This window comes from Seriola lalandi, unplaced genomic scaffold (assembly GCF_002814215.2).
Source record: "Seriola lalandi dorsalis isolate HSWRI2012SDOR001 ecotype SW California unplaced genomic scaffold, Sedor1 jcf7180002052086, whole genome shotgun sequence".
NCBI classification, from domain to species: domain Eukaryota; kingdom Metazoa; phylum Chordata; class Actinopteri; order Carangiformes; family Carangidae; genus Seriola; species Seriola lalandi.
In genome coordinates this window covers 19,179-46,419 of record NW_019522639.1, presented here as the reverse complement: position 1 = coordinate 46,419, position 27,241 = coordinate 19,179, and the positions used below count along the sequence as shown (strand labels likewise).

The 27,241-nt window shown below is 39.1% G+C and overlaps 3 protein-coding genes across 5 annotated transcripts in view; all 3 read left to right on the top strand.

Moving 5' to 3' along the window:
* The window catches only part of LOC111649892 (sodium/potassium/calcium exchanger 2-like), a 56,530-nt gene extending 48,170 nt beyond the window's left edge, over positions 1–8,360 (top strand). The window contains exons 11-12 of the mRNA XM_087172121.1: positions 7,453–7,565; positions 8,281–8,360. Coding sequence (XP_087028247.1) covers positions 7,453–7,565; positions 8,281–8,360 — 193 coding nt within the window. The remainder of the gene's footprint in view (positions 1–7,452; positions 7,566–8,280) is intronic.
* sepsecs (Sep (O-phosphoserine) tRNA:Sec (selenocysteine) tRNA synthase) lies at positions 7,442–17,886 on the top strand. Of its 3 annotated transcripts, XM_023399581.2 has the most exons (13): positions 7,452–7,565; positions 8,281–8,402; positions 8,480–8,595; positions 8,673–8,827; positions 9,197–9,315; positions 9,793–9,951; positions 10,138–10,291; positions 10,450–10,552; positions 10,748–10,877; positions 11,865–11,956; positions 13,855–13,948; positions 14,574–14,664; positions 17,187–17,886. In XM_023399581.2, exons 3-13 carry the CDS (start codon positions 8,482–8,484, stop codon positions 17,431–17,433), a joined length of 1,458 nt encoding a protein of 485 aa, XP_023255349.1. In that variant the 5' UTR covers positions 7,452–7,565; positions 8,281–8,402; positions 8,480–8,481; the 3' UTR covers positions 17,434–17,886. The 3 variants fall into 3 exon arrangements, with proteins under 3 accessions (XP_023255350.1, XP_023255348.1, XP_023255349.1); XM_023399582.2 differs by lacking the exon at positions 8,281–8,402 and having other exon boundaries at positions 7,442–7,565; positions 13,879–13,948; XM_023399580.2 differs by lacking the exon at positions 8,281–8,402 and having other exon boundaries at positions 7,442–7,565.
* A 128-nt stretch (positions 17,887–18,014) lies between these two features.
* LOC111649888 (leucine-rich repeat LGI family member 2-like) lies at positions 18,015–27,182 on the top strand. Its single transcript, XM_023399577.2, has 8 exons — positions 18,015–21,362; positions 21,610–21,681; positions 22,720–22,791; positions 23,552–23,623; positions 23,912–23,983; positions 24,145–24,314; positions 24,536–24,700; positions 24,797–27,182. The coding sequence occupies exons 1-8, from the start codon at positions 21,100–21,102 to the stop codon at positions 25,612–25,614; spliced, it is 1,704 nt and encodes a 567-aa protein (XP_023255345.1). The 5' UTR covers positions 18,015–21,099; the 3' UTR covers positions 25,615–27,182.
* The last annotated feature ends 59 nt before the right edge of the window (positions 27,183–27,241 follow it).

The window sequence follows — 27,241 nt, the reverse complement described above, 5'->3', positions numbered from 1 at the left end:
TGTGTGTGTGTGTGTGTGTGTGTGTGTGTGTGTGTGTGTGTGTGTAGAAACTATGATTCATTGTTACAGATTAAGCTAAAGAAAAAACAGTAAATGAAATGCTGCTTCAGTGATACTAAAACAATTACATAATATATAAAAACATAACACTATGAAAAGGGCCATTCTGCATAATGGACACTGTTACTTCTACTACTTGAAGTACATTTTGCCGATACTTCTTCACTTTTACTTTTACTGTACCTTCAGTACCTTTTGTGACCTCTGGTGACTTTTCAGCTCTAATAGCAGCTTGTGTTTCTGTTCTGTCTTTATATAAGATGTGTGATATTCAGATATTATATTCAGTGATCTTGTCGACTATTATTGGATTTTCATCTGTGACATTTTGGTTCACTTATAACTGTACATTTCAGCTGCTTCATCTGCTCTTGGCAGATTAGTCTCAATAAGAAAATGTGTGTATAATTAGTATGAACTATAACAAGGCCTTTCCTTTAAAATATTTTTTATCTGAGAAACATAAATGACAGCGGTGATACAGCCATATTTAAATAAACATTAAGTGCAAAAAATGAAGAAATGTCAGCGGTGAATGTTCACTGAACAAAACAAAAATTAAAACATTTAATAGAAATTTTCATTTCTGTTTTAGACAGAAGTGTTTAAATGCTTCATTTTTATAACAGTTAAATAACTATTTTACATTTCCTTCCTTTTAAATTAAGATCCTTTAAGACGTTGTCTTGCTGCAGCCATTTGTACTTGCAATAGTGGTTTCCAGCATAAGTTACTAGGAGTTACCTGAAATTCATAATCATGTTATTGTCTTTTGATACTTTTTCATCCTTTGCCCCCCCAAACATCACTGAATTGTACAGTATACACAGAGAGAGAGAGATTATTAGATACGAGAGACATTTCTGGTTTGCACTTCTGGCGCAAACTGATGAGGTCAGTTCAAGTGAATTTAGTAAGAGGGGATGTTTTGTTTTCAGAATCCTGTCCTACAACTTGTTATATACTTGGTAACATTGCATTCTGATAATCATAGCATATTGTGAAAGTGGAGAACTGCTGGGAAGTTAAATCACTTCTAATAGTCAAGTGAGTTCATGTATATTGATTCAGAAGACGATTGTTTTAAATTTGTGAGTCAATGCCAGTGTCACCAGAGTCTGTGGGGATTTTCCCTCATCCAGCTCACATTTTATAACAGGCCCACTCACTTACTAGCTCATCTGCCAGCAGTGAATAAACTCCACATGGTTCTGAGGGCAAGGTTAGTAGCACCGAGGGTGGCTTGTTCAGCAAGTCAGCTTACTATCGGCCAGACTTTGCTCAGTGACTTCATCCGCTTGCTGTTACAGGGTGTGCTTTGACTCAGCAAAAAACATCTCAGAGGAGGCTCCTGGCCAAATCCTGCACACTCACTCAATCCTGTTACAAGTGTGGTGGCAGGGAAGCTTGTCTGAGGCAGACTTTGGCTACAGAGTGAGAGGATAGTTTCAAAAAATATCTCAGACTCAGGCGAGTCATCACCAAAACTGCTCTGTTTAGCTGTTTTTGGAGGATTCATGTGGGGAGTTATTTTCATGACTCTTAAAAAAGAGGGGCCTCAGTGGACCTGAGACCAAATGATGACTCACAAGAGGGTCAGTGTTGATCTGAAAAGTAACTGCTGCACATGTGGCCGTGTGATTCAGCTGGAGAAGCGTCTGAGAAAAGGGTTTTGGTTTGCAGCGCAGAGAAAATGACCTACAATAATAACCATGCAAGTTGACAAGCATTGATATGTCATTGTGACGATTTAGCTACTGAGTCAGAGACAGTGGAATAAAACCAAATAAGGAGAAAGAACAGCAATCTGTCCAAACCTTTCTGAACAGATCTTTTAGACAACATTTTCACATTCATCATTATCATCACTTGATTTTTGGCTCTGGATAGTGTTCATCAAAAGTTAATCACAATACTCTCACCTTAGGCTAAAAATGCTTACCAAAGGTCATGCAAGGCAAAGCGATGCGCAACAACAGTCGTACAAGCTGACATGGATTAGGCTGTGGTTTTTTTTTTTTTTGAACAGTCAGAACCTGTGAAATAAAATTCAGTGCAGTATCCCCAAAAATCTTGTCTTCAGCCAAAAAAAGACTTCAGGATAAAACACACATCTGATCAGTGGATCGTTATGTAGAACCTCCTTGCCCACTGTAATAAAACTGGATCCTGACTGGGACATGTTGAAAAAAACTTTTAAAGACGAACCAATCGTGTGCGATCATGAGTGAGCCGGTGCCTGTCAATGAGTTTTATGGTAATTTTATGGCATCAGTGTTTGTGTTTAGTGCTGCTTTGTGTGTGTGTTCCTGTGGAGTTGTGTGTGTTTGGTGCAACCTGTTTGGTGTGTATTCCCGGGCTGAGTTATGTGTATTTGTGCAGAAGCCAGTTTAGGAACAGGCAGTGCCAACGAGTGTAGACTATAAATGTTGCGGTATGTGGCAATGGTTTATACTTGTCCCTTATGAAAATAAACATGAAACAAATATGAGATATAAAAAGTTATAACATTATCATGATTATAGGTCATATGTCATCTTTTACATTAGGAAAATTAAAAAGGAGTTCATGGGTTTGCAAATGTCATACTTTTGACACCCACACGCAATCAGGCACACCTTTGCCCTGTAGCAAAGTCACAAGCGCCTGAAAACAAAAGGATTCCTTCAGCAGTTTACAGTAAGTGTCTCTTGTGTTTGTCACTTGCATGTTGTTGATTCAATCACTTTATTACATCTCTGCTGCGTATGCCTTTTTATATCAACTTCAATTTTGATTTGTATCTATTTTCTTTTTGTCAGTGAGTTCAGAGAGCTCGGCGTATTATTAGGCAAAGTTTCAAATGTATATTTAGTGCTATGGTAACATGATTGAAAAATGAAACCACACTATACTGTATGGCACAATTAAGTAGCACACAGCTCCATGTAAGGCGGATCTGTGGTGACATGCCGAGCTGGGTTTTTTTTAGTGATGGCATAAATTCTATAGCTTGGTTTGACAGATTTAATAGATAAGTATTGGTTTATTTTTAATGATTACCCCGGCGGTATATGTCGCTTGACTACAGTTTCCATCTTTCCTGCTGACTGCTCAGAGAAAGGAGTGTCCTCATAATGGGCCTAGCTGTTTGAACGAAGACCAAGTTAAACTTCTTCACATTGATTACAGGCCCTTATTTTCTGTTTACAGTGTGGTTACCATGATAAACAAATGCTTTACTGTACGTAATGGAAACATTAACCCTGTCAGGTCCTGTAATTGTTTTCTTCGCTTTAACGTATTTGCTCTGTGGGAGTTGACAGGTGTGGCCAGTGTCGACACCTTAGGAAGTGAGTCATCAGAGCCAAATGTGTTCATGTCAATTTGAGGATTGTCAAATTGTTTGAAAAGAAAAATATATGTCTTTTTCATCAGCTTAAATTCATGAATGAATTCACTGAATGTCTACTCTAGTTATTTGATATGTGTATTACATCTTTACATCACCGCAGTGTTTCGTTGATGTTTTAAGACAAAAATTAAGCTGGATTGTGTCTTCTCAGCGTAGTTCAGGTATCACAAGTAAAACGAATCATTCTGTGGAAAAAATGGCCCCGGTGACTGATATATTATGTTTTAGGACATTATTAGATGCCTGAGTAGCATTTATATGTTGGAGCTGGTCGATGGTGGAGTTTTAACTACTTTATATTTAATAAGTTGAGCACAGTGATTCCTAATCAAGGGACTGTGCTCCCTTCTAAGGGTCACAAAATAAATCTGAAGGGTCATGAAATACTTAATGGAGGAAAAGAAATGAATTCAGTTTCCTTTTTCTTCTTCCTCTTTTTTTTGGTATATTTACAAATTCGAACTTATCAGTGTTATTTAAATGAATAAATAAATATGAGAGGTTTAGGGGAAAATGTGGAGCTCACAGACAACTGAAACATGACAAAAGGCCCCAATTAATTCATTTTTTTGGAAGATTTTGCAAGCCAAGATTACATTTTTTTGAAAAGTAACTACAAACTAAAGCTGTCAGATAAATGGATAAGAGTACAAAGTGCAGTATTTCTCTCTGAAATGTTGTGAAGTAGAATTATAAAGTTGCATAAATTGGAAATATTCTACTGCCTCAAACCTCATACAGGGTGAAATTGCTTCCTTCCCCTGGTGGAAGGACACATGTTCTTTCTTTCAACTGGTGACCGTCCACCATCATGCATTAGTTATATACAACAGCTGTAATCCAGTGACAGTCTTCCATGGGGGGGGGGGTCAAATGTATCTTACAGACAATGACTGGCACTGAACATCTACACACTGTTTTCATGGAAGAGCTACTAATAGTTAAGGGTCGTAAAGACTTCTCCCATAAAATGATGTTTCCTGTCCTGGATAGCCACCACTTTCTGGTCTAGACGGATTTTGAATCATTCTCTGTGACTCATTAATGAACCAGATCCTGGAGTCATAGTTTAATTTGTGGATCAGCAAGTCACAGTTCTGGTAAACTGGGACTTTACAATTTGGCTTCATGGACGTCACTTATAGAGACCAACTGTGTGAGAACAGTGTCTTTTTGGCAATAAAAACAGAAGATGGCTGATTTGATAGAATATAACATTATTTTTCAAATAACATTTTTTGTTTGTAATTCGACAACATTTCCTTTACTGATCATTTTAATGAATTCCTATGTTAACTTATATTTCTATCTAAGTTCCTGCTTTGAAAAAAAAAAAAAAGAAAAAGAAAAAAATGTTTTTTTCAATTCATCAATCTTTCCCCTCGGAAAGGGTGGCCCACTTCAAATTAGGCCAATGGGATTCCTCGTCAGCGCCCAAAGGTACAGGAGGAAGCCGCGCTGCAGCTGGCCAGCCAACCCCCGAAACACACCTACTGTAGTGTAAAGTACGATAGTCATGCACTGACACTGCCAGCACAGAAGTGGGCGGTGGAAAGCAGACTTATCTCCTCCACCCTCAGCCTACTTTTATTCTGCTGACGCCTGATGCCAAGACACATGGATCTGGGACAACGACCGAGAGAGAGCTGGATATGAGAATCTTTGTCTCACACACCTCAACAGGTAGATGTGATGATCAACATGTAGGGCTAAGGCAGGCGGTAGGGAGCAGGCCTACTATTATTCTACCATCAGTCAGTGGATGTGCTCGCTTCTCTCGGTGCTTCTGCATTTTGGCCCTCCTGTAAGGTGAAACCCTCTCTGTGAGGCCATACCTGCGCTCTCCCACTTCTTCTTTTTTATACCTAACTGATGAGGCTTTTCTGTTTTGGGACTATCCAAACCTTATATTGTTGTTTGAAACATTACAGTGTGTGTGTTTTTGAAGTTTTTTTTTTTTAATAAGCTCAGCTAAGGACAAACCCTCTGGATCAACGTGCGTCTATTTGGCTCGATGCTTCCAGTTTTTACGACTCTTTACATGTCCTCAGTGTGAAGAGCCGTATTCGGATTTTTTTTCACCCCTTGTTGAAGATCAACCTAAATTTATGAATGGGAAACCACCCAAACATCCGTATTGGAACATGGGTCCAGGAAGGAAGGCAAGATGTTGGCATAGCTGTTGTGTTGAGAGCCCTGCTATGCCATCAAATTGTCATCTTTCTCTCCCCTTCGCTGCAAAACCCCTCAAGATATTTCCAAACTCTCCGTGGATTAAAACTGTGCTTGTTTACACTGAGAAATATTCCACAAATTTTGATGTCTTTAGTGTTTCGGTTTCATTTTTTCTTGCATATTGGTCATTATAAACCATGTCCATGTGTGTTTATGCTAAATCTAACAGTTTAAAATAAAAGGTTCAACACTCTGCCTGTGTGACAAACAAGTTTAAGTTTTATTACTTCGGCTCTGGGCTACAGAGTTAAAGTTAAAGCAATTACTAACTTGGTATTTTAAAAGTTAGGCAACCCAACAAATGCATGGTTTTGTATCTGTGTCCTTTTTTTTTTTCTAATGTTATCTCATAAGGTTTGACACCAATTCAATTTACAGTAACCTATTCACAGTTGAATGGTGCTAGTGAATCATATCATGATGATATGATACTGTTATAAAATGATATTATCTAAATTAATAGTTCTTAATAATTGTATTTCCAGCCAAATATGTTGATGTGAACACATTTCAGCCATGTTGCCCAGCCCCATTTTCCCAAAGAATCTTATTTGAGTGCACAAATGTCATATGTTGGTAGTAGCATAATGATAACAAAGTGGGGCAAAATGTCAACTTGTTGAAAATACTCTGTAGCCAACCTCTTATCCAGTGGTGGAAAGTAACTAAGTACAATTACTCAAGTACTATAATACAGGACAAATTTGAGGTATTGAGGTGCTGTGTTTCCTTTTTATGCTACTTTTTACTCCTGTACATGTCAGGGAGAAATGTTGGATTTGACAGCTGGCGTTTCTTTTCTTTTTTTCTAAAAAAAAAATCTTTTGAAACATATGATACGTTTATAAAGTAATGTAACACTATGTATCACCGAAAGTGGCCATTCTGCATAATGTTTGTACTATCAATACTTTAAGTTTAGTATGTTGGGTATAGTAACTATTTATTTATGTTGCTTCTTTAGGATTTACATTTCTAATATTTTAGTTTGAGTGTGTGTGTGTGTGTGTGTGTGTGTGTGTGTGTGTGTGTGTCTGCTACTTTTACACTTTTACTTAAGTTAACCTATATTTATACCTCCACCACCTCTTTGCCCCTGTAAAGCCACAATATGGAAGCACATTATTGCTGGTGCCACTAGTATCAACCCTGTTTGTAATGTAGCCCCGCTGCTAATAAATATGATTCAAAAGCTGAAATGAAACGTCTGTTTTGTGAAATTATTTCCAGAGGCTTAAATATTGTATCAGTATAGTGTGTATAGATATGTGGATTTCCAATCAAGTGCCATTGTGTGTTTATTAATTTTAACATTTCATTCACAAAACTATTTATGCAAAAAGAAAACTGTTCAAAAAAATGAGCTAATTAATTTGTGTATGCCTCTGTTTTTTTCTTTCAGTCCTCTGCCAATAGATCCTCAAAACATTACTATATTTGAAGATTTTTTATGTGGAATTTATTTATTTATTTATTTATTCATGCCATTGCTTTCTGGTGAAAAAATACAGATAAATAAAAACTGCCAATGTACCAATATATCAGCTTAATAAGTAAGTTCAACTAAGGGTTTTTAGCAATAAAATAATTTTCATTAAAATGTTTTTTCTTCCTTTCTTTTTTTTTATATTTTTTTTTCTTAAAACTATTAATTGAATTTTTTTATTGAATTTCAAGTTGACTGGCTCACTCTGTGAAACACTATTAACTTGAACTCTGGTCACATGATCCACGCTCATAGGTCATGTGACTCCGTGACGTAGTGTGTTCGCTGAGCTTCCTCCTGCTCCTGTGTCTGCTCCTGCTGCTCCTTCACGCTTGGTCATAGTCTGGAGTCGGTTCGACAGTTTCAAACACGAGGGTTTGAAAGGGAAAGGTAAGAAGACATGTTAAAACTGTCCCCTTACAACTGCACGGTCGTGTTCTTCGCATGAAAACATTAGCTTAGCAGAGCCGCTAGCAGCCTCGTCCCCAAGGTAAACAACATGAGTGTATCAAACTGAAACCATGCTTCCTGTAACTTCATATAGCAGCGTTTGATTTACAGTTTCTGTGGCTGGGAAAAGGAAGTTTAACACTGCTCGTATGTGCTTCTCTTTGATGCTCCGCTGTGAAGATGCAGCAGCAGACAGAAAACTAAAACTTGGCAGGTGACAGAAGAACAAGCAACATTATATATGACTTGATTTATCCAGGAGAGGGCTTTGCTGAGATTAAACATTTTACAGGAGTGTCCTGACCAAGATAGCAGCACAAGATATGAAACAAAACATAGAGTTACAAAACATCCATTTGCAATGAAGTAGTTCAAAAATATAGGCTAAGTGTACATTTCTATTTCCCCGCAGCTGTGTTGATCTGTTTCATGAACATGATTATTTTGGACACTGGATGCACCAATGTGTATCAGCACACTTGCCCTCATCAGGGTGTCTTTACACATGATGAACCCAAACTATGACTATATACAACAGTGTGCCTGTATGTAAATATATATATATGTGTATACAAAAACAACATTCAGTACCAACATGAAACATGAAAGCCACTAGAATAATCATTAAGAGATTCACATCACATCATTTCTCCAGATGCCGATCTCCTGTTCAACCACATCTCAGAGTTACTGGAGTCAGATCTGGTGACTGGGGAGGCCACTGAAGTTCACTGAACGCATTGTCATGTTGATAAAAACCATACTTAAGCAATAAAGGTATTTTTGGTTAAATATGTGCCAAAAGTATATGAAAATTATCAGCTAATGTTAACAGGATTCTCTGTGTTTGACAGAGATGAACAGTGAAAACTTCACCCTGAGTGAGAAGATAGTGTCACCCTCCTACATTCGACAGGGTTCTCAGGCGCGTCGTAGCCATGAGCAGCTCATCAGACACTTACTGGAGCAGGTAAAGTCAACCGCTGACATTGGGCTTACTCAAGGTCGCTGCACACACATCCACATTTCACCTTATGTGTGTTGCAGGGTAAGTGTCCGGAGGAAGGGTGGAGTGAGAGCACCATAGAGCTCTTCCTGAATGAACTGGCTGTGATGGACAGCAATAACTTCCTCGGCAACTGTGGAGTGGGGGAGAGGGAAGGCCGGGTGGCATCCAGCCTTGTGGCAAGACGACATTACAGGTGCGTGTTTTATATCAGCTTAATTATATTTGGCTCCAAATTAAAAAAAAAAATATATCATTCATATCATTAGTATTTTTATATTTCAATACTTTATAAGGCATCCAAAATTAAAGCTCGGCAATCACTAAATTTGATGGTTAGATGTTAATATTTGAGATATTGATATTTAAAAAAAAAACAAAAAACAACTGGTAATGATGTATGTCAGCCGATATGTGTTTGAACATAAACAAATTAAAGTATAAAATTTTCTTACTAAAGAAATTAAAGAAATGTAACCTAAACATATACTCATTCTTATCCACATCACAAAGTTTAGGAAGTTGTTTCATGGTTCCTGTTGTGACATTCAGCTGCTTTGTGTAGGTTGATCCATGGCATAGGTCGATCAGGTGACATTGCTGCTATTCAGCCCAAAGCTGCAGGATCCAGTCTGTTAAACAAGCTGACCAACTCAGTCGTCTTGGACATCTTAAAGCTAGCAGGTGTGTATGTCTTAGCAGCTAAACAAAGACTATTAAACTGTGCAATAATGTTTAATATTTGTGCTAAATATGAACTGTTGAAGAAAGATGTGCTTTGAAAAATTGAAATTTCAAAAGCCCATTGCAGCAATTTAATATTACACTTCCAGAAAGTTTGGGGATTCAAAAGAGACAAAAATTAAAGATCAAAACCACAGGATCCTACATTTCCCACAATGCAATTAAATCATTCATGAGGCCCTACCTGTTTCATAAATTTCTGCTCCTTACAAACCTAATTTCCATCTCCAGTTTGTGATACAGAAGTCTTAGGTCCAAGCAGAAATAACACAGATGACATCACCAGGGTTATTTTCTTCAAAGAAGACAAAATCCAGATGTTTCCACAGGCTGACTATTACTCCTCACGTGGGCTCTTTACTTGCAGGTGTAAATGGGGGGAAAAAATAAGCATGTTGTGTTTCTTCTGGGTATCAGGTGTGCGGAGTGTGGCAAGCTGCTTTGTAGTTCCCATGGCAACAGGAATGAGCTTGACTCTGTGCTTCCTGACCCTTCGTCATCGGAGGCCCAAGGCTCGCTACATCATTTGGCCTCGCATCGACCAGAAGTCCTGTTTCAAAGCCATGATCACAGCAGGTGATGATTTGACTTTAATACCCAATGTCATGTTGCCCTTACGTCCTGTTCACAGGCTACACTGGTGTTTGAAATATGGCAGCAGATAGAGCGTCAATATTGTTGGGAGAATTTCAAAAAAACTCTGAAAGGGTGAAAACACACACACACTCCCACCTGAGCGCTCACATTCGACTGTTTTATCAGGCTTTGAACCGGTGGTGGTGGAGAACATCCTTGAAGGCGACGAGCTGCGGACGGACTTGGAAGCAGTCGAGCGCAAGATGGAGGAGCTCGGAGCAGAGAACATCCTGTGTGTCCATTCAACAACTTCCTGCTTTGCCCCGCGAGTCCCAGACAGGTCATTTAAGCTTTCAGTCATGCTCTTAGGCTTTTCAAGGTGTCACAATAGGATTACACATATTTAAATCACTCACAGGTGCCTCTTTTTTTTTTTTCAAATAATGTAAGCTTTTTTAATTTTGTTCATTTCTGAAAGTCCAGTATCTTCTCTTGCAGGCTGGAGGAGCTGGCCACTCTATGTGCCAAATATAACATTCCCCACATAGTAAACAATGCATACGGCGTTCAGTCGTCCAAATGCATGCACCTTATACAGCAGGTATGTACCTCTCATTTGTATTTTTGAAGCAGCAGAATACCTGAGCTAACGGAATACAGCAGGTTGAACTGGAGCTCACCTCTGAATATAACAAATAAATCAGGTAGAAGCACCTTCACTGTCATCAAATGTACTTCAATCACTGGTGACAGTTGTGGAGGTCAGTGAAATCTTTCCTCGACTGTCTTTGATCAGGGGGCTCGTGTCGGAAGAATCGATGCCTTTGTACAGAGCTTGGACAAGAACTTTATGGTTCCAGTAGGTGGCGCCATAATCGCAGGTTTTGATGAGTCCTTCATACAGGAGATAAGCCAGATGTACCCAGGTGAGTAGTGAGTGTTGGTGTAAAACATTTTTGCATTTGTTTATACAGATTTGGATGTGTGCATAAGTATGTATGATTAAATACACATATACTGTGTATATCTGTCTTTACTGGTGTATTACATCGTATTAAGGACACACCTCTTTGTGACTAGATTTCACAGTTTTACATTTATGTTACAATTTTAAAATGTGATGAATTTTGGGGGTATGGCACAATTCATTGAATAAATTAATAACAATGATGTATGATAAAAGTATTAACAATACTGCCATATTCTTCCCATTTATTATCTTTTTTTGTGTTTTCAATAAGCAATGATACTAGAAGGATTTTTATACCTTCAGGATTAGAAACATTTATCTGTATGGAAGACTTTTCATGTATATATTATGGTCTAAAATTATGAAGTTGAAGCTGGTGATATTCTATATTTAAATTATTGTCAACAAATATCTGTAAGCACTCTCTGGCTTCCCTTCCCTGTCTGTTGCTTTCAGCACCAAAGCCCAGTAAAGTACAGTGCTTATGTTTGTCTTGTTCGTCGTTCTGAAGAAGCATGTCACACAGGGCAACAGTGTGGTTCACTGATGTGATTTAAAGCTCTGTGGCACATTAGAATACACTATATTAGACTTTGGCTTTTGACAACAATCAAAAATATAAAATAACATTACAGTTGTGCTTTAAATCAAGAAATAGATCCATCTGCTCAAAAAAGGAGTAAACAAAACTTAGAGTCTAATGCCAGTTTTTGACTCTCTCCAATACTCTAGCATACACACAGTCAGAGAAAACTGATACCTGGTCTGCCCTAGACATATACAAGATGCTTCACCTTCACAGCCTATGATTCGTATTGTATTGTTGTTAAAAAGTGAATGTGAGGAGTGGGTTTTTAAACCTATAATTAGGTTTGCACATCGCAGACTGTGTCTAGTTTCTGTAACTGCTTGACAAAGTCACTTCTTGGCCTTCTGTGTCCAGGTCGAGCGTCGGCCTCACCCTCCCTTGATGTCCTTATCACCCTTCTCACTCTGGGAGCCAGCGGCTATAAGAAACTCCTGTCAGAAAGAAAGGTGAGAACATGCACACATCATTTTATAAGGCTAAGTATAGTGCAAGACATACTTGAGGTAGGGTGTGATATCTGCTGGATCCTCTCAGATGGTTTGATTAGATCAATGTAGATTGGTATAAAAACACTGCGGCAATGTCAGTCATGCATTAGAATCATTCTGAATACCGCTCTGTGCGTGCTGTGGCAACATGTTTCCCCTGAAGACGGCAAAGAACAGCTTACATAAGTTGGATTGAATTGCAGGATCGTGTGTGTGTGTGTGTGTGTGTGTGTGTGTGTGTGTGTGTGTGTGTGTGTGTGAGAGTTTTGCTTTACCTGCAGTCTGACTGAAGAGGAGTGAGACTGTCAGCTTGAACAAGCAATGAGCTTTGTAGAGGGAGGAGTATGCTATAGCAAGATAAAATTGATCCAGAAGTTTCAGAAAACATCCCCTGGTGACTCCCTGCTTTAAAGCACAGTTGCTCACAATGCAGCATCCCCCTCTTTAAATGGGAGGCACTGCAGCATTCTCACACCTCCGAACCGCTGTGCCATAAATGTACTGTAAATGTGCTAGACTATATCTGTTTCTCGTGATGCTCAGACCTTGGGAAGACTCAGAAATAAGTGACTTTTTTTTTTAAGAAGCTAGAGAAGATATTTTTTTGTGCAAATAACCTCAAATGGAAATGTACAGTAATCACAAATTAAACTCGACCTGCAGTAATCATATCTAAAGATGATACTATTACGGGATGGTGTACAATACACAAAATGCTGTGAGTGTAAAATTGACTCCATAGCAGAAATATACATCTAGGAAATTCCTCTGGCCTCTCGAATGACCCGGCGCCATCAAGGCTTATTGATTTCTCTTGGTCTACATTATGCATAATTAATGTACAGGACCTGTTTTTTCATGGTGTGTGGAGAACTGAGTGATTTTCTCACATCCCTCCTTGGGTCAAATAAATCTCCTGGGTTTAAATAATTCAAACATTTCATCTGCGGAGGTTCATTTACAGCCTCGTGCATTTTAGCAAATGTCTAGATGCTGAAAAGAACCAACAGCTGATGTGTGTTTTTGGTACACACACACACACACACACTTATTGTCTGCAGAGTCGCAGCCATGCACACTCCCCACCACGAGCACCCCTCCTCTAAGGATAAGAAAGTCGTCCATTGTTATTAGAGAACAACGAACACTTAGAGACACTTGACATCATCGAAAGGCTGTTTGTGTTTGATTCATGACAGAGAAAATATTTTCCTTCTTGATGCTTTAGAATTAGGAAAGTATGAGTCAGCAGAGTACGCTTACACACACACACACACACACACACACACACACACACACACACACACACACACACACAGCCAGTGTTGCAGAGAGCAGATCCTTTAATGTGCGATGCTTCACTGGGGAATCTGGCGCCAGTAGCCAGCAACAAAGACACTGCGATTTGTTGTTGTGCAGCTTCCCCTCCCAGCCTGGTCTGTGTTCAAAACCCCATCGTCCTTGTTCAGCCTTTCACACACTGCTTTGATCCTCTGAGCTAAACACTCTTTGTCAGCATATTTGAAAACATGCGGATGCTAAAATCTTAGGTTAAAAGCATGTGTTCATCCTCTCCTGCCTCTGTAATTGATCCTAGGAATGGATGTGTGATGTGAGCAAAGATCGTGGCCAGGGATGGAGAGGAAGTTTGGTGGGAAATGGGGGGGGTTGGACATTGAGCGGCCGGCTTGTGGGTAGATCTGCTCGATTAGCAATAAAACCAAGGCTGCTGCTGCTAAAATAAGGCTGTGACAGTGTGTTAAAGCAGTGTGCTACTATTTATAGTTCTTTTGTATGGCCCTTGTTCCCGCTTCATGTGTTTTTTTGTTTTTTTTTTCTGTCTGCCTGGCCTGCAGGAGATTTATTTATTCCTTGCTCAGGAGTTGAAGAGTCTGGCTTCTGCACACGGGGAGAGATTGCTTCACACCCCACATAACCCCATTTCACTGGGTAAGCTCGATGCACTGGTTACACGCCACAGACTGTATAGTTTGTCCATATATTTAGATTTATTTTGGGTTTCTTTGAGCAGTGAAGGTTATATTCCTACATTTCTTTAAATGCACAAATGGCATTTTCTGCTGCTAGGGGTCTCTGAACAAAAACAATAATAAAAGATGAAATTTAATGACATCGTGAAGTAGTGTGGGATCATGGGATTTGTTGTCTTCACCTAGAATTCCTTCAGTGTTAATCGTTCAGGAGTTTTTTACCAGGAGCAGAGGTTTCCTCCTCCAAAACAAATGGACCATGTGATTAAAACATGTGAAGTAAAAACTTAAGATCCAGACGTCTGATGACGAAAATCCGTCATCTTGAAAAAAATACAAGATTTGAAAAGTGTATCATAAGAATGTGGCTTCAAACTGGGTAAAGGTCAATTTAGGCCACTTCTGACAGACAACCCCGACACTGCTGCATGTGCGAAGTGGATATGATGCCATTGACAGCCGACCAAATTAAACTGACTGTTACCTTGGTTAAAATGAATTCAGAAAAGCTTATTATTATACATTTTTAGTGAAATAATTGTGTGTGTGTTTGTTGGGTGTGTCATCTTTCATCTTTCTTCTAGCCATGTCTCTGGATGGTCTCCAGGCTGAGAGCGACAAGGCAGTGACACAGCTGGGCTCCATGTTGTTCACCCGGCAAGTGTCTGGAGCCAGGTATGAAAACTTTAAAAGGCCATCGCCACGATCTGGCCTGCAAATTGGGGAAAAAAAGGGGAGGGGAGGAAGAACGTGTGTGTCTGTGTGTGTGTGTGTGTGTGTGTGTGTGTGTGTGTGTGTGTGTGTGTTGTGGGTAGGGACGAAGCTTGAAAAGACACTGCAAGTCTAAATAGGGTTTGTTGGTGTCCTCAAAAACAAGGGGACGAGCCTGTGCTGCCAAATAAAATGGCCAGTGGAAATCAGCAATCAGGCAGATGGATCTGCTGAATATGATGGAGCAGAAAGTACTTTAGATGATTACACAGCCCACCCAATCAGGCCTGCCTCCTAATTTAACAGGATTTTTCCATTACCATCCACAGAGCTATGTCATCTCCACAACAGGCACAAACTGTAATGCAGCACTGACGAGCCATGTTCTCGCTCCCATCCCACCACTAGGGCTGTTTCTTAGCAGTAGGGAGGAGGATTTATCAATTCTTCACTGTTGCCCTCCGCTTCAGTCACTCATGGCCGCATGAATACCAAATTTCAAGTTTACCGTCATTTGTTTCTCTGTTTTTCCCTTCAGTAGTTTTTGACCAAGCGTGGGAGCCCGTATAAATATTTTAGATATCCAGAATAAATGATTTATTTGGGTCATTCTATCGTGATTGTTTGGCGTTGTTAAGATTCAAATGCACTCATGGCTCAATTGCATAATTAATGCATCAAAGAAATTCCTCCACACTTCCACCTTCCTCCCTTGCTTTCTTCCAAATGAGCATTTTTCCAAGGTCAGGGTGTAGCGCCTGCTAACGTCTTTTATCCTTGTGTCTCAACACAGCATACGAAATGAGAGGCGTTGACTTCTAAAGTTTATGCTTCAATGACGCACATTAATCTTTATATTTACACTCTCATTAAGTTAAGTATCCTCAGTTCTGACTGTGAGCACTGTGAGAGGGAGCTGGCGTTCCTCACATCAGCTGTAAGCTATCCCCTTATCCAGAAAAACATTAACAGAGATCTATATCTTATTACAATGCATGTCTCCACCAAAACAGTCTCTCACATACACATAGTCCTAATTGCTGGCCAGTAATTGATTTCAAATTAAAGTGAGTGTAAACTGTGCTGACAGTGGTGAAACCCTGCCAGATTTCAGAAGCATAGGTGTTGCAGAGTTTGACTCTTTGAAATCGACTACAGTTTAAAAGTTTACCAGTTTTCACTTTAGAGTTTCACTTTCAGAGTTGCAGTATGTTGATAATGCAGCACTGCCTCAGGTCTCTACTATCTGCTTTTTAAAAACTGGTAAGTTTGGGAAATGTACAGTACTTTGCTAAATGAAGCCTTCCTTCCTTTCCTTCCTTCCTCTCCTGAAGCTACCTTTCTCGTAAGGTTCTTGGAAACTTGTTTGACACAACTAATATATGTTTTCAAAGTCTTTGGCAGAACTGTCACATGCTACCTGCCTATGGTTATCAGGCCGGATCAGATACCAATCAAGACAGCCAAGAATGAGCTTCATTAAAGAAACTTGCTCTTTGAAGCTGCTGTAATCAATAATGAATATTAACAGTGGATCCCATCACATTTGTGTCTGAAAACGTTTTTTTCATTGTGATGAGCACACAGAGAATTAACACCCAACTCTGCAGCACTGCAACACTTTATCGTGTCTTCGAGGTCGTTGTTTTGGGTTCTCCAGCACACAACAGTTTTGGGCCACACTCGCCGCTCCTATAATAAAAATGCACGCTACGTGGCCAGCACCAATCAACAGACTGACAATGTTAGCTGGTGAACATAGTGGAGCATTTAGCAGCTAAAGAGCCAGATATTTCCCTCAGGAGTTGGTGGAGATCAAAACAGAACTAAAAGGTGACAGGATATTGGAAATAGCATTCACCGGGTGCTCAGAAACATGACTCCAAAGAAATGTTAAGTGGTTTGATAGTTACCATATTAACTTAAAAGATGATGGTGTGTCAGTGTTGTGTTGATAGGTTGTTTTCGCTGCCCTCAAGTTGCTGAAAAAATCAGTTATTACAGGTTTAATTTTACAGATTCAACATGCAGTATTTGTAATATAACATACATTGTATTGCAACATTTACAGTAGCATCTTCTGTATAACTGAGAACAGATTATCTCCAAGACTTAATACAGTAAACTGTTACAGTCAGACAGAGTGATGGGGGATGGGGGCTGCTTGTTTTGAAAGTGACATTTTCTGAGTTAAACAGTAAGTTTGATGATGCTTAGTCTGCATTGTAATATTGAGTAAGTAATACAAATGTTAAGCTCATTTGACTTCCCTGGTGAATATTCTTACTACCACATCTTTTAATAAAATGAGCAGAGTTGATTAAATGAGTAACAGTACTTGCTTGTCATTGCCTAAGTGAAGTTTTGGCCAGGTCGTAAAAAGAAATTTAAAAATCCTGCATTAAAAAAAATTAACGGTAGTTGTTGCCTGTCAGGTTAAATAATTACCAAGCTACATCATTCTTGTTTTTCATCCATGCTCCTAGGGTAATACCGCTGGGCAAGGAGCAGACCATAAGCGGACACACGTTCCGCGGCTTTATGTCACACTCGGAGGCATACCCCAGTCCCTACCTCAATGCTGCCTCAGCTGTGGGCATCACTCGGGAAGACGTTACACTGTGCATCAAACGCCTTGACAAGTGCCTGAAGACTCTGAAGAAAGAGTTAAATGTGGCTAAAAGTTGTTCCCAAGCGCCTCCGTCGAGCCAGGAGGACACCGCAGGAGAATGATGCAACTAAAATAAGAACATTTCAACAACCAAAAACAACCAAAGTACACAAAGTGATTTGTACTTCCCTCTGCTGCCTGCGCTTATGTCTTCTGATTCAAAGTGTGTGTGTGTGTGTGTGTGTGTGTGTGTGTGTGTGTGTGTGTGTGTGTGTGTGTGTGTGTGTGTGGCTTCCGATGAAATGGTGTGCAGGTGTTCGTTTCAGACAAAAAAGACACGCTGATGTCACTGATTAATTCCCTCCTCTGTGAAGGTGTGCTAATGAGTAGAAATTGTAAGGACATACTCTGCACACAAATGCATCTCGGGAGCACATGGTTATATGCCACTGATCTAAAGTTAGACCTAATGCTTTAATTTATTATGGATTTTGGACTCAAAATAGATTATGTATCTCTCATTTAAAATGGTCTTTACTGTGCATCATGTCTTAATTAAAGCCATCTAAAACCTCCACATTGCAGTTATTGGATGAAATATTCTATAAACTAGCCAGTCCTTCATTTTGAAATGAACTGAGATGCCTCTTTTTTTCTTTGCTAATGGAAAACAGTCTGTGCATACTTTATCAGCATTCTGTTTTGGGAATACATTAAGCTTTTCCAACTGCAGTATGTTGTTCTATGTCTTCTGCTGTGTATTGTAATGTGATACAAGCGATGTTGAGCCATTAACTCCATCTGAACCCTGTGTATTGGATTAGCTTGTTTATTTTCAGGCTTGGTAACAGATAGCAAGTAACAGATAATCAATGAAGTACACCAAACATAGATCTCTATTGTATTGAGTGAAGGAAATATTCATTATTAGTCTAAGTAAGAGCCTATACTGTATGTAACATTAACAGATATGTATTTAACTGCTGTACTGTATTTTACGTTTAACAATGTAGGATGAACTTACATTTCAGGGGAATTGATCTTTAATCAAACAAGTCTCCTCCATATTTGCACATTTCAGAGGTTTGGTTTTTTTTGTTTTTTTTTTTTTAATATCCTGTGTCTCTTCCCGCTGCTCTCCGGTCTCAGTCATTAGGAAGCAGGGAAGATAGTGCTCCGAGGCACAAAAATAGACTATTACTAAAGCCTCTCTGACTGATGACTAATCTATATCTCGATACTGCACTGTCCAAGTTCTCCCTGTGCCTTCCCCTTCATCTGCTGCATATTATCAAGGTTGATTGCCTTTATGAAAATCTTGGGCCATGTGAAGTAGATGCTGCTGCGTGTTTTGGAGTGGAAACAATCGTGTGTTGAAACTGGAAGTACAGACTGTCACAGTTGCTGCATCTGTGCTGGGCCCATGTACGATGGGTATAGCAGTGAATACAATCAGCACATGTCATGCAGGTTGGAATACGTATGTAGCAATAACAACAGCAGAACCAATCTTCCTGGCAGCCTTTGAAAGTGGGCTGGAGTCAGATTGATAAGATTGCTGTATCAGCACACTGTTCCCAAGCTGTACTGAGCCATTAACAGAGTATAAATATAGGAAAACACTGTGCACTGTCACAGAGCTCGTACAGGGCAGCTTTCTGAAAAGCCGAGGTGGCTTTCAGAAAAGAGCTTAATGTTCAGTCTTCAGTCAGAATAAGAAATTATTTGCTCTATGTGCAACAGTACATGTGGTTTACAGGAACACGTAATATTAAGAAAGTGTTTTGGTGTCCTAAAAACTTGATTTGCTTTTTGTCTTTCTCTCTCCATTCCCTGTCACCAGTTTTCTATGTTTCCGCCTCTTTTGCTGATGTAGCAGAGATGCTGTGAGGATAGAGAGCCAGGCCCATTATTCTGCTGGACTGTTTTAAAGGACCCCTCTCTATTGATCAAATCTGCTGCAGTGTGTAAATCAGAAAATGGCTATACCACTGAGAAACTTGCACAAGACATTACATTGTGTTTTTTTTATGCAATCACGTAATCAGTTTGATAGTTGAAGTCTTTTCTCAATGTTTGAATGGTTAAAGATTCTTGCCGTCTCTTTGTTTACCTTAAGTGATTGTTTACCATCAGTCCTCCTCACCAAAATAGACTGCCTTTAAAAAAATATTCCTCCTGAATCTGCACTCCACACACTCAATCATAAGTCTAAGTACCCCAGGGATGTTGCTGCTTGACAAATGGCCCTTCACTCCTGGGCTCTCAGCAGCTGCCAGCTAAAGTTCAGCGATGATGGAGTGCGAGTGCCACGAATGAGCAACCTGGTACCAAAACGACCACAGTTTACCAAACCACCTACTGACAATATCAAAGCAGCAAAGTTGCCTTCTTTAGCTTTTGAATTATATTAATAGTATATATGTGGACCCATATGTAACAGAATTACACTTGAAAATGCTCCAATTTAGAAAAAGAAAAATGTCTTTGCTGAGTGTTAACAGTAAGTGATTTACTCCTATAATAACTTTGAAACACAATGCATGTTCAGAGAAGGAACAGCCAATGAAATACAAGGATTTAACCTCCCTGTATCCACCGTTCATTCTTTTTTAAAAATTCGAATACACTTGAAAGTTCATTTTATTTGGATGAAATATTTAAGATGTCCAGTCGCAATTTAACCATCAAATTAACAACAAATTCATATATTTCTAATAGATAAATTTGTAAATAGGGATGGAAGGATGGAAAATTGGCTGAAATACAAACAAAAAGAAAAACTGGAGAGTATAGCACCATATTGACAAGATACATGGAAATAATCAATACCAGCTTTATTCTTGATGTTTGAAACCCTGATAAATGCCAATAAATGCAATAAAATAAAAACATGAAGTTTATTTAGATTGAATGAAAAATGATTGGAAAATATCTTGTTAAAACCAAAATAAAGGACATATGAAACAAAAGTTATGTCTTGAATAATAGGTCTAAATTTACACTTGTAGCAGTTTGATGCAGGTGCACTGCACATATACTGTAAACATACTGTAGGCTTCACTGTATATACAGACTACATATGTAACCACTCAGACTGCTATTGTATTTAGTTTTAAAGGATGTATCAGCAGAGCAGCTCTGCGTGGACCGGCTCAGAGGCGCTGTCCATGGTGCTGCAGTTATGCGCCTCAGAGAGCTTCAGTGTGGAGGAGGGGTTCAGTACTGTACAGCTGACTGTATGTGAAAATTACCTGTGTAACAATATATCACGTCTCAAAGTGCTTGGCTCGAGTCGAGGGACTTTTATGTCATGTGTTTGATAATAAATCTTTTGGACAAACCCACAATGTAAAACGCAGCTAGAAATAACGAAACACATTTACATTTTGTTGCCAATTTTGACATGTTAAGAAACATATAACTGAGGTCATTTCACATGTATTTTTCAAATCTGCAATTTCACTACATGCGCCACATCTGCTGGTATATTAAACTATATGTGGATAAATGCCACCTATGTTCGTTTGCATGCTTTTAAGCGCTTTTTTTTAAATGTAACATTAACTCTAAATCTATGAAACGTACAGGTTAGCAGATCGGCTGTTGTAACCTGAAGCAGCTTCATAATGCCCTATTTTTTATTTCATTTTTTGTGCCATGTATGGTTGTTGGTTGTTTAACCAACAGTTAAACTGGAGCTGGAGCTGTGGCTTAATAAATAATGAAAGTGGACGGAGGGGAGCTGCAGCTGATTTGCTGATGTCAGGGAGCCAGTGCAGCATTTCATGGTGCAGGGTGGAAACGCGCGGTGCCATCTGCCTCGATCGGTGCTCTCAGCGAACATCACACATGCAAGCCCGACAAGGAAGATGCTGCCAACTCTCAAGATTTGGGCATTGCTTTCTGTGTCGCTGTGCTGCCTGTCTCAACCGGGTCATTTGAAGAAGGGTTTCCGATGTCCTTCAACATGCAGCTGTTCCAAGGAGTCTATCATTTGCGTAGGGTCCTCTTATGTCCCAAGGATATCCCCCAACGAAATCAATTCTTTGTGAGTAGCCTCCCCCTGTGATCTTTTCACTAAACAAGATATCCTTAAACAGTGTGTGTATAAAATGCTGCAATATTGGCTTATAGTTTGATTCCTGCTGTCCCTTGCTGTATTTCATAATGTACACCATCTTAATAAGAGCTAAGGCAGAAAGGCAATGCAGTCCTGCCTTCTCCCGTTAATCACTTCACTGCATTTTATTTCCTGTGGTGGCTTCATGTTTATCATTTCTGCTTCTTCCTTTCAGGAGTATCGTCAATGGAACTTTCACTGAGGTCAAAGAGGCTATGTTTAGTCACATGCCATCTCTCCAGCTACTGTAAGGATACCCCAACTGCCTGTAAAACCTCTCTATGACAAGATTTCACGGGCCACCCTTTACTTGTAGCTACTGCTAGCTCCTTTCAAAACGAAAATATGGAGGCAAATTGAGTTTGAAACTTATTTCAAATTGGTGACTTTGGAAGATTAAATGCACCTTTTAATGTGGGTGTTTCAGATGATGAATGCATCAGTTTGTGTACAGCCATCTAAAGCTGTAATACACACAACAAAACACTCATTACAAATAAAGAATTAACTAGTGTTGGCATATAATATCACAAATTAATTAAGGCTTGTTTGCTATTGAAGCACTGTGACTAACTTTCTGTTGTAATACAGACACAGTAATGCACCTTTTGAGTCTGTTTAGTGCGTGTTAAAGCTATTAGCAGGGACAGCCTTTAAGGATTGGATTATTTGATGATTATACTTATGATAAAGCATTGGACACCTGCAAATGAATAATGAAAATCCAGTTTTGAGCTTTCAGTGAAGTCCCATACCGTACTGTACTTAACAGAGGCCGTCAGTCTGGGATGTCAGCACAAACAAAGGCGTGGCAGATATAGAGCACTTAACGAAAGTGATGACACACTTGATGAATTACGTCTTGTTTTCTGTGTGCTGTTTCTGTTACAATTTAGTGTTTGTTTGGTTTTTTTGGTAGCTTCACACCATTCCTTATGATGAAATGGACCATTTTCATGAAATAAGAGCTGTATAGGCGTTCAAACTAAGTAACAATATAATTAACTGTGGTTTACAACCTCTGTGACTTCTTTGTTCTTGTGCGTTTGTGTGATAAGATGTGTTTTTCTTAACAGTGTGCTGAAATGGTGATAGAGGTCAAAAGAATCATTATGTGGTATAGTTACTTTGTGTCCAGTCTTGATTTCATCAGTGTCAGCATTAATAACTGGGCTGAGAGCATTTGGAGTTGACTGTGTGTTGTCTGCTCATTTGATTGTGTTGTTGTTAAGCAAGCTAAATCACAATCTGAGAAATTTCATCTGATCTTCATTATTCATTACAGGCTTTTGAATTCTAACTCGCTAACAACTATAAGGGATGATGCATTCACAGGCCTTTCACATCTGGAGTACCTGTAAGTTCTGTTATTGTTTTGTTTTTTTTTTTAATGCAAAGACATTCATTGAATTACTATAATAATTACATATATTGGATACACACACATGTGCACTATGAACTAATTATCTGTAGCTGGGTAAAACTGCACACTTTAATCCGACATAACATAGCAGTATACTAATAATGTTGTTATGGGCATGAGGTTATGTGGTTGGATGTTAGTCTTTCAGAGTGAATGAGACAGGAAAGTATAGACTGTACGCCCTCTAGTGGTTTTAGTTTTTTCTCCCCAGTACAAAATCTTCAGTCATTTGTCAACATCAAATTTATAGAAAACGTATTACAAATCTGTATCAGTACAACTACAGATGTATTTATTAGTTTGTTACAATCCCCAAGCCTGATTGAAGTGAAATTGTTGTTTAAAGTTACTTGTCTAAAACTGCACAAAGCTCACCAGAATCAGTATAATTTTCATAAAAGTCTAAATGTTTCTTCCTGAGACGTGAATGCCACAGGAAAGAAGGATGTGACTTGATCACTTTCTCTCTTCATTGACAGAAACAGGTGCTTATTGTGTTCAGTATGTGTGTGACTACTTGAGGCAACAAAAGATTAGTTACAAGCAACATTATTGAAGATTTATACTATAACTTATAACTTATAATATCCCAAGTGCATTATCAATTATACACAATGAGTTCTTTGATGCTATAGATGTGATATACTCTAAACTGATCACAAAATTCACAGTATTTTCTTTTTATCTTCCACAGGTTCATTGAGAGTAATAAGATAGAGACTGCATCCAAATATGCCTTCAGAGGACTCAGGGATTTGACTCACTTGTATGTTTCAAATGATTGTAAATATAATACTTAATCTGCTTAAAGTGAATTTTAATATTGAGTAACTGTGACACATGCTAAATAGTTCGGTTTTATTAAGATTACAGCTATCAATGTTGAACATTATATACAGAAGAATGATACAATTTTATTTTAGTTATTCAGATATTTAAATATTACTGTGACTTATTTATGTAAATCTTGTCTTCGCCCATTTACTTGACAAGGAATAATGATTATCTTACATAGGTAGTTTTTGTTGTATTGATCTTTTGCTGCTGTTTCTAGGTCTTTGGCAAACAACAACATTAAAGCCTTGCCCAGGGACCTCTTCAATGACCTAGACTCACTCATAGAGCTGTAAGTTTGTCTCTCAGTTCAGTGAGATCCATAGAGTAACGTCCTCTATTGTCTCGAGAATTGGTCCTGTGTCCAACGTAAAGTTTATTTCTCCTCCTTTTTATTCTTCTTCACTTTTACTTTGTTTCTCAGCAATGACATACAGTTCTCCCCTTATGCAGGGACCTGCGAGGCAATGCCTTTGAGTGTGACTGCCGTGCAAAGTGGCTGATGATGTGGCTGAAGAACACCAATGCCACAGTGTCGGATGTCATGTGTGTTGGACCAGAGGACCTGAAGGACAAGCGGCTCAATGATATGACCAGCCTGCACAATGAGTGCATCTCAACGGGTGAGAAACACTTTGGCCAGCTGGCATTGTCTCTAGTGTCCAGTCTCTAACTGGCATCAGTATCTGCCAACTAACCCTTCACTTACATGGTACGCAGTATATAGTCTACAGAAAGGGCAGAAGTGTTGTTTTCTATGTTTATCCTTTTAATGTGGCCAATTTTGGCTTTTAAGAGCTTGTTAATTTGTGGGAAAATTTTATTCTGGATGCCCTTTTCACAGATTTCGTCCTCCACCAGTCCGTGGCATCCGAGTCTCTGTCTGTTGACACATTCAGTTATAAGGATGATGTCTATGTGGCTATTGCTGCTCCCAGCATAGAGAGCTGTATGGTTTTCCAGTGGGACCACATAGAAATGAACTTCAGGACTTATGATAATATCACAGGTATGTCAATGCCTTAACAAACTGTCTCAGAATACTCTGGTTGAGTTTTACACTCATGTTGTCAGTCTAATTTATTTCATTTTCACTACCTTTTAGGTCAGTCCATTGTGGGGTGCAAGTCAGTTGTCATACAGAACCAAGTGTTTGTCATCGTGGCTCAGCTCTTCGGTGGTTCCCACATCTACAGGTTTGACGAGGACCAAAGCAGGTTCAGCAAGTTCCAGGACATTGAGGTGTCCAAGATTTCCAAGCCAAACGACATAGAGGCTTTCCAGATTGGCTCTGACAGTTTTTTTGTGATCGCTGACAGCTCGAAAGCAGGCCTGTCCACCCTCTACAAATGGAACGATAAGGGCTTTTATTCATACCAGTCGTTGCATGAGTGGTACCGCGACACAGATGCAGAGTTCTTAGACTTGGATGGTAAGGCCCACCTTATCTTGGCAAGCCGCTCACAGGTGCCCGTGATCTACCAGTGGAGCCGGAACAACCAGAAGTTTGTCCTGCAGGGTGAGATCCCCAACATGGAGGATGTAGTAGCTGTGAAGCACTTCCGCATCAAGGGGGAGCTCTACCTGGCTATGACTCGCTATATTGGAGACTCCAAAGTTCTGCATTGGGGTGCCAAACAGTTTGCAGAGATCCAGGCCTTACCGTCAAGAGGCTCCATGATTCTGCAGCCATTCTACTTCAAAGAACGTTACTACCTGGCCTTGGGAAGTGACTACACCTTCTCACAGATCTACCTGTGGGACGATGAGAACAAACTCTTTGACCGCTTCAAGGAGGTGTACATCCAGGCACCACGCTCCTTCACTGTGGTTTCCACTGACCGCAGGGACTTCATCTTTGCCTCTAGCTTCAAGGGAAACACACAGATCTTTGAGCACATCATCATCGACTTGAGCTTGTGAGGGTCTGTGCCTTATTGCCCCTCCAGCAATCGAACGTCTTCCACTAAAAAGATACATTTGTGAAGGGAAAAGGACGCACCAGAACAGAGTTTTTGAACTGGTAAATATCAATTCCTACATAGTTTTTTTTGTCACAAATAAGAGCTGGGCCAAGTAGTGTTGAGATCCTTTGAGTTTCTTAGGGTGTCTTAACTATTTCTCAATGGCCTATTACCTGTCCTCATGGCCTCTCAGACTTTCAGAAACACTCGCATTTCAGAGAGAATGAGGAGGAGCATGTTGGAAATTGTACAAAGTAGCTGGTTATCCTCCTGAAAATCCAGCAGACATTCCTGAGGGTGGAAAAAATTTAAACCTAATATGTTCAATTTGGATGTATAGATTTTTGTTTAATATCCCCTGTTAATAGTTTTATACACAAATCAATGAACCAGGACCTGAGAGAAAGATCATATTACAAGTTTTGTTTTGTTCTCATTTGGGGCAACTGAGGTTGTAACAGTGTTGGTTGCCACTTACCTCATGTCCTCATGTCCTCTGATAATATACAGGATGTTGCCTTCTGGGTTCTGATGGACCCACAGTGCCTCCCTCTGGCCGTGATAAGGTATCACACCCCCTTGCTTTTTTCATACAGGGAATGTCTTGAAAGCACAAACCTTTAATTATAAGAGCTGAGATCACAGTCCTTAGAGTGTAGTTGTATAGTGGAAAATGGTACTGTAGGTGCTATAGATTATATTGCATACAGTAAAAAAATAGAAGTGGTTGTTTTAGGAGGTGAACTCTTCAGGACTGGATATAGCAAACACCTTTTTAGACAGATGTATATGAATAGAAAAATTCCCAGTTAGATACCCTATTAGTTCAGAGGTACTTTAAGTGGCAAAGTAGATAGAAGCTCTTTTTATCCATTTAGTGGAAAGGGACCTGTGTTTAGGTGATGTCAGGGAAATGAAACCTACTTACATGTTTGAAAAAATAACTTGTTATTAGACTACTGACAGAAATTAACTTTTGTTTTAGGCTATCACGAAAAGAGGCTTCTCACAGCTGAAGTCAGTGGCCTCAAAATATAAACATTTGATAGAGGACATAATTTGTCCAAAAATTAAGGAAACAAAATTTATGTAAATATATCCACTCAAGCTGAGAGACTTTTTCAATCTTTTTTTTCTTTGAAAATACTGAATGTTGACTCACAAGCTATAAAATGTACATAAAACAAAGAAGGCAATGCCACCTCCTGTTTGTCACACATAAATCCAAATGGATCTTTGCACTTACTTAAAAAAAAAAAAAAAAAATGTTACTGCAGCTTGCAAGAGCATGACATTCAAAAAAAGGGTGTTTGCCAAATTCTTTTTAAATGAACCTAACAAGCTCAGAAGTCTAAAAGTGCTTCTACTTATTAAATGCAAATTAAAAAAACAAAACATAATGGAATATGCAAGCTTTATAACATGCAGATTTTTTTCTATGATTTTGTTTTAAGCATATTGAATGTTATTCTCAAAATATACTGTAAGTTTAATTAGTTGTGTATCAAAATAAATGTGTAAAAATATGATTGTGAGATGTGTGTTATCATTCATTGATCATTAGAATTTTGGAAACAATGTCAAAG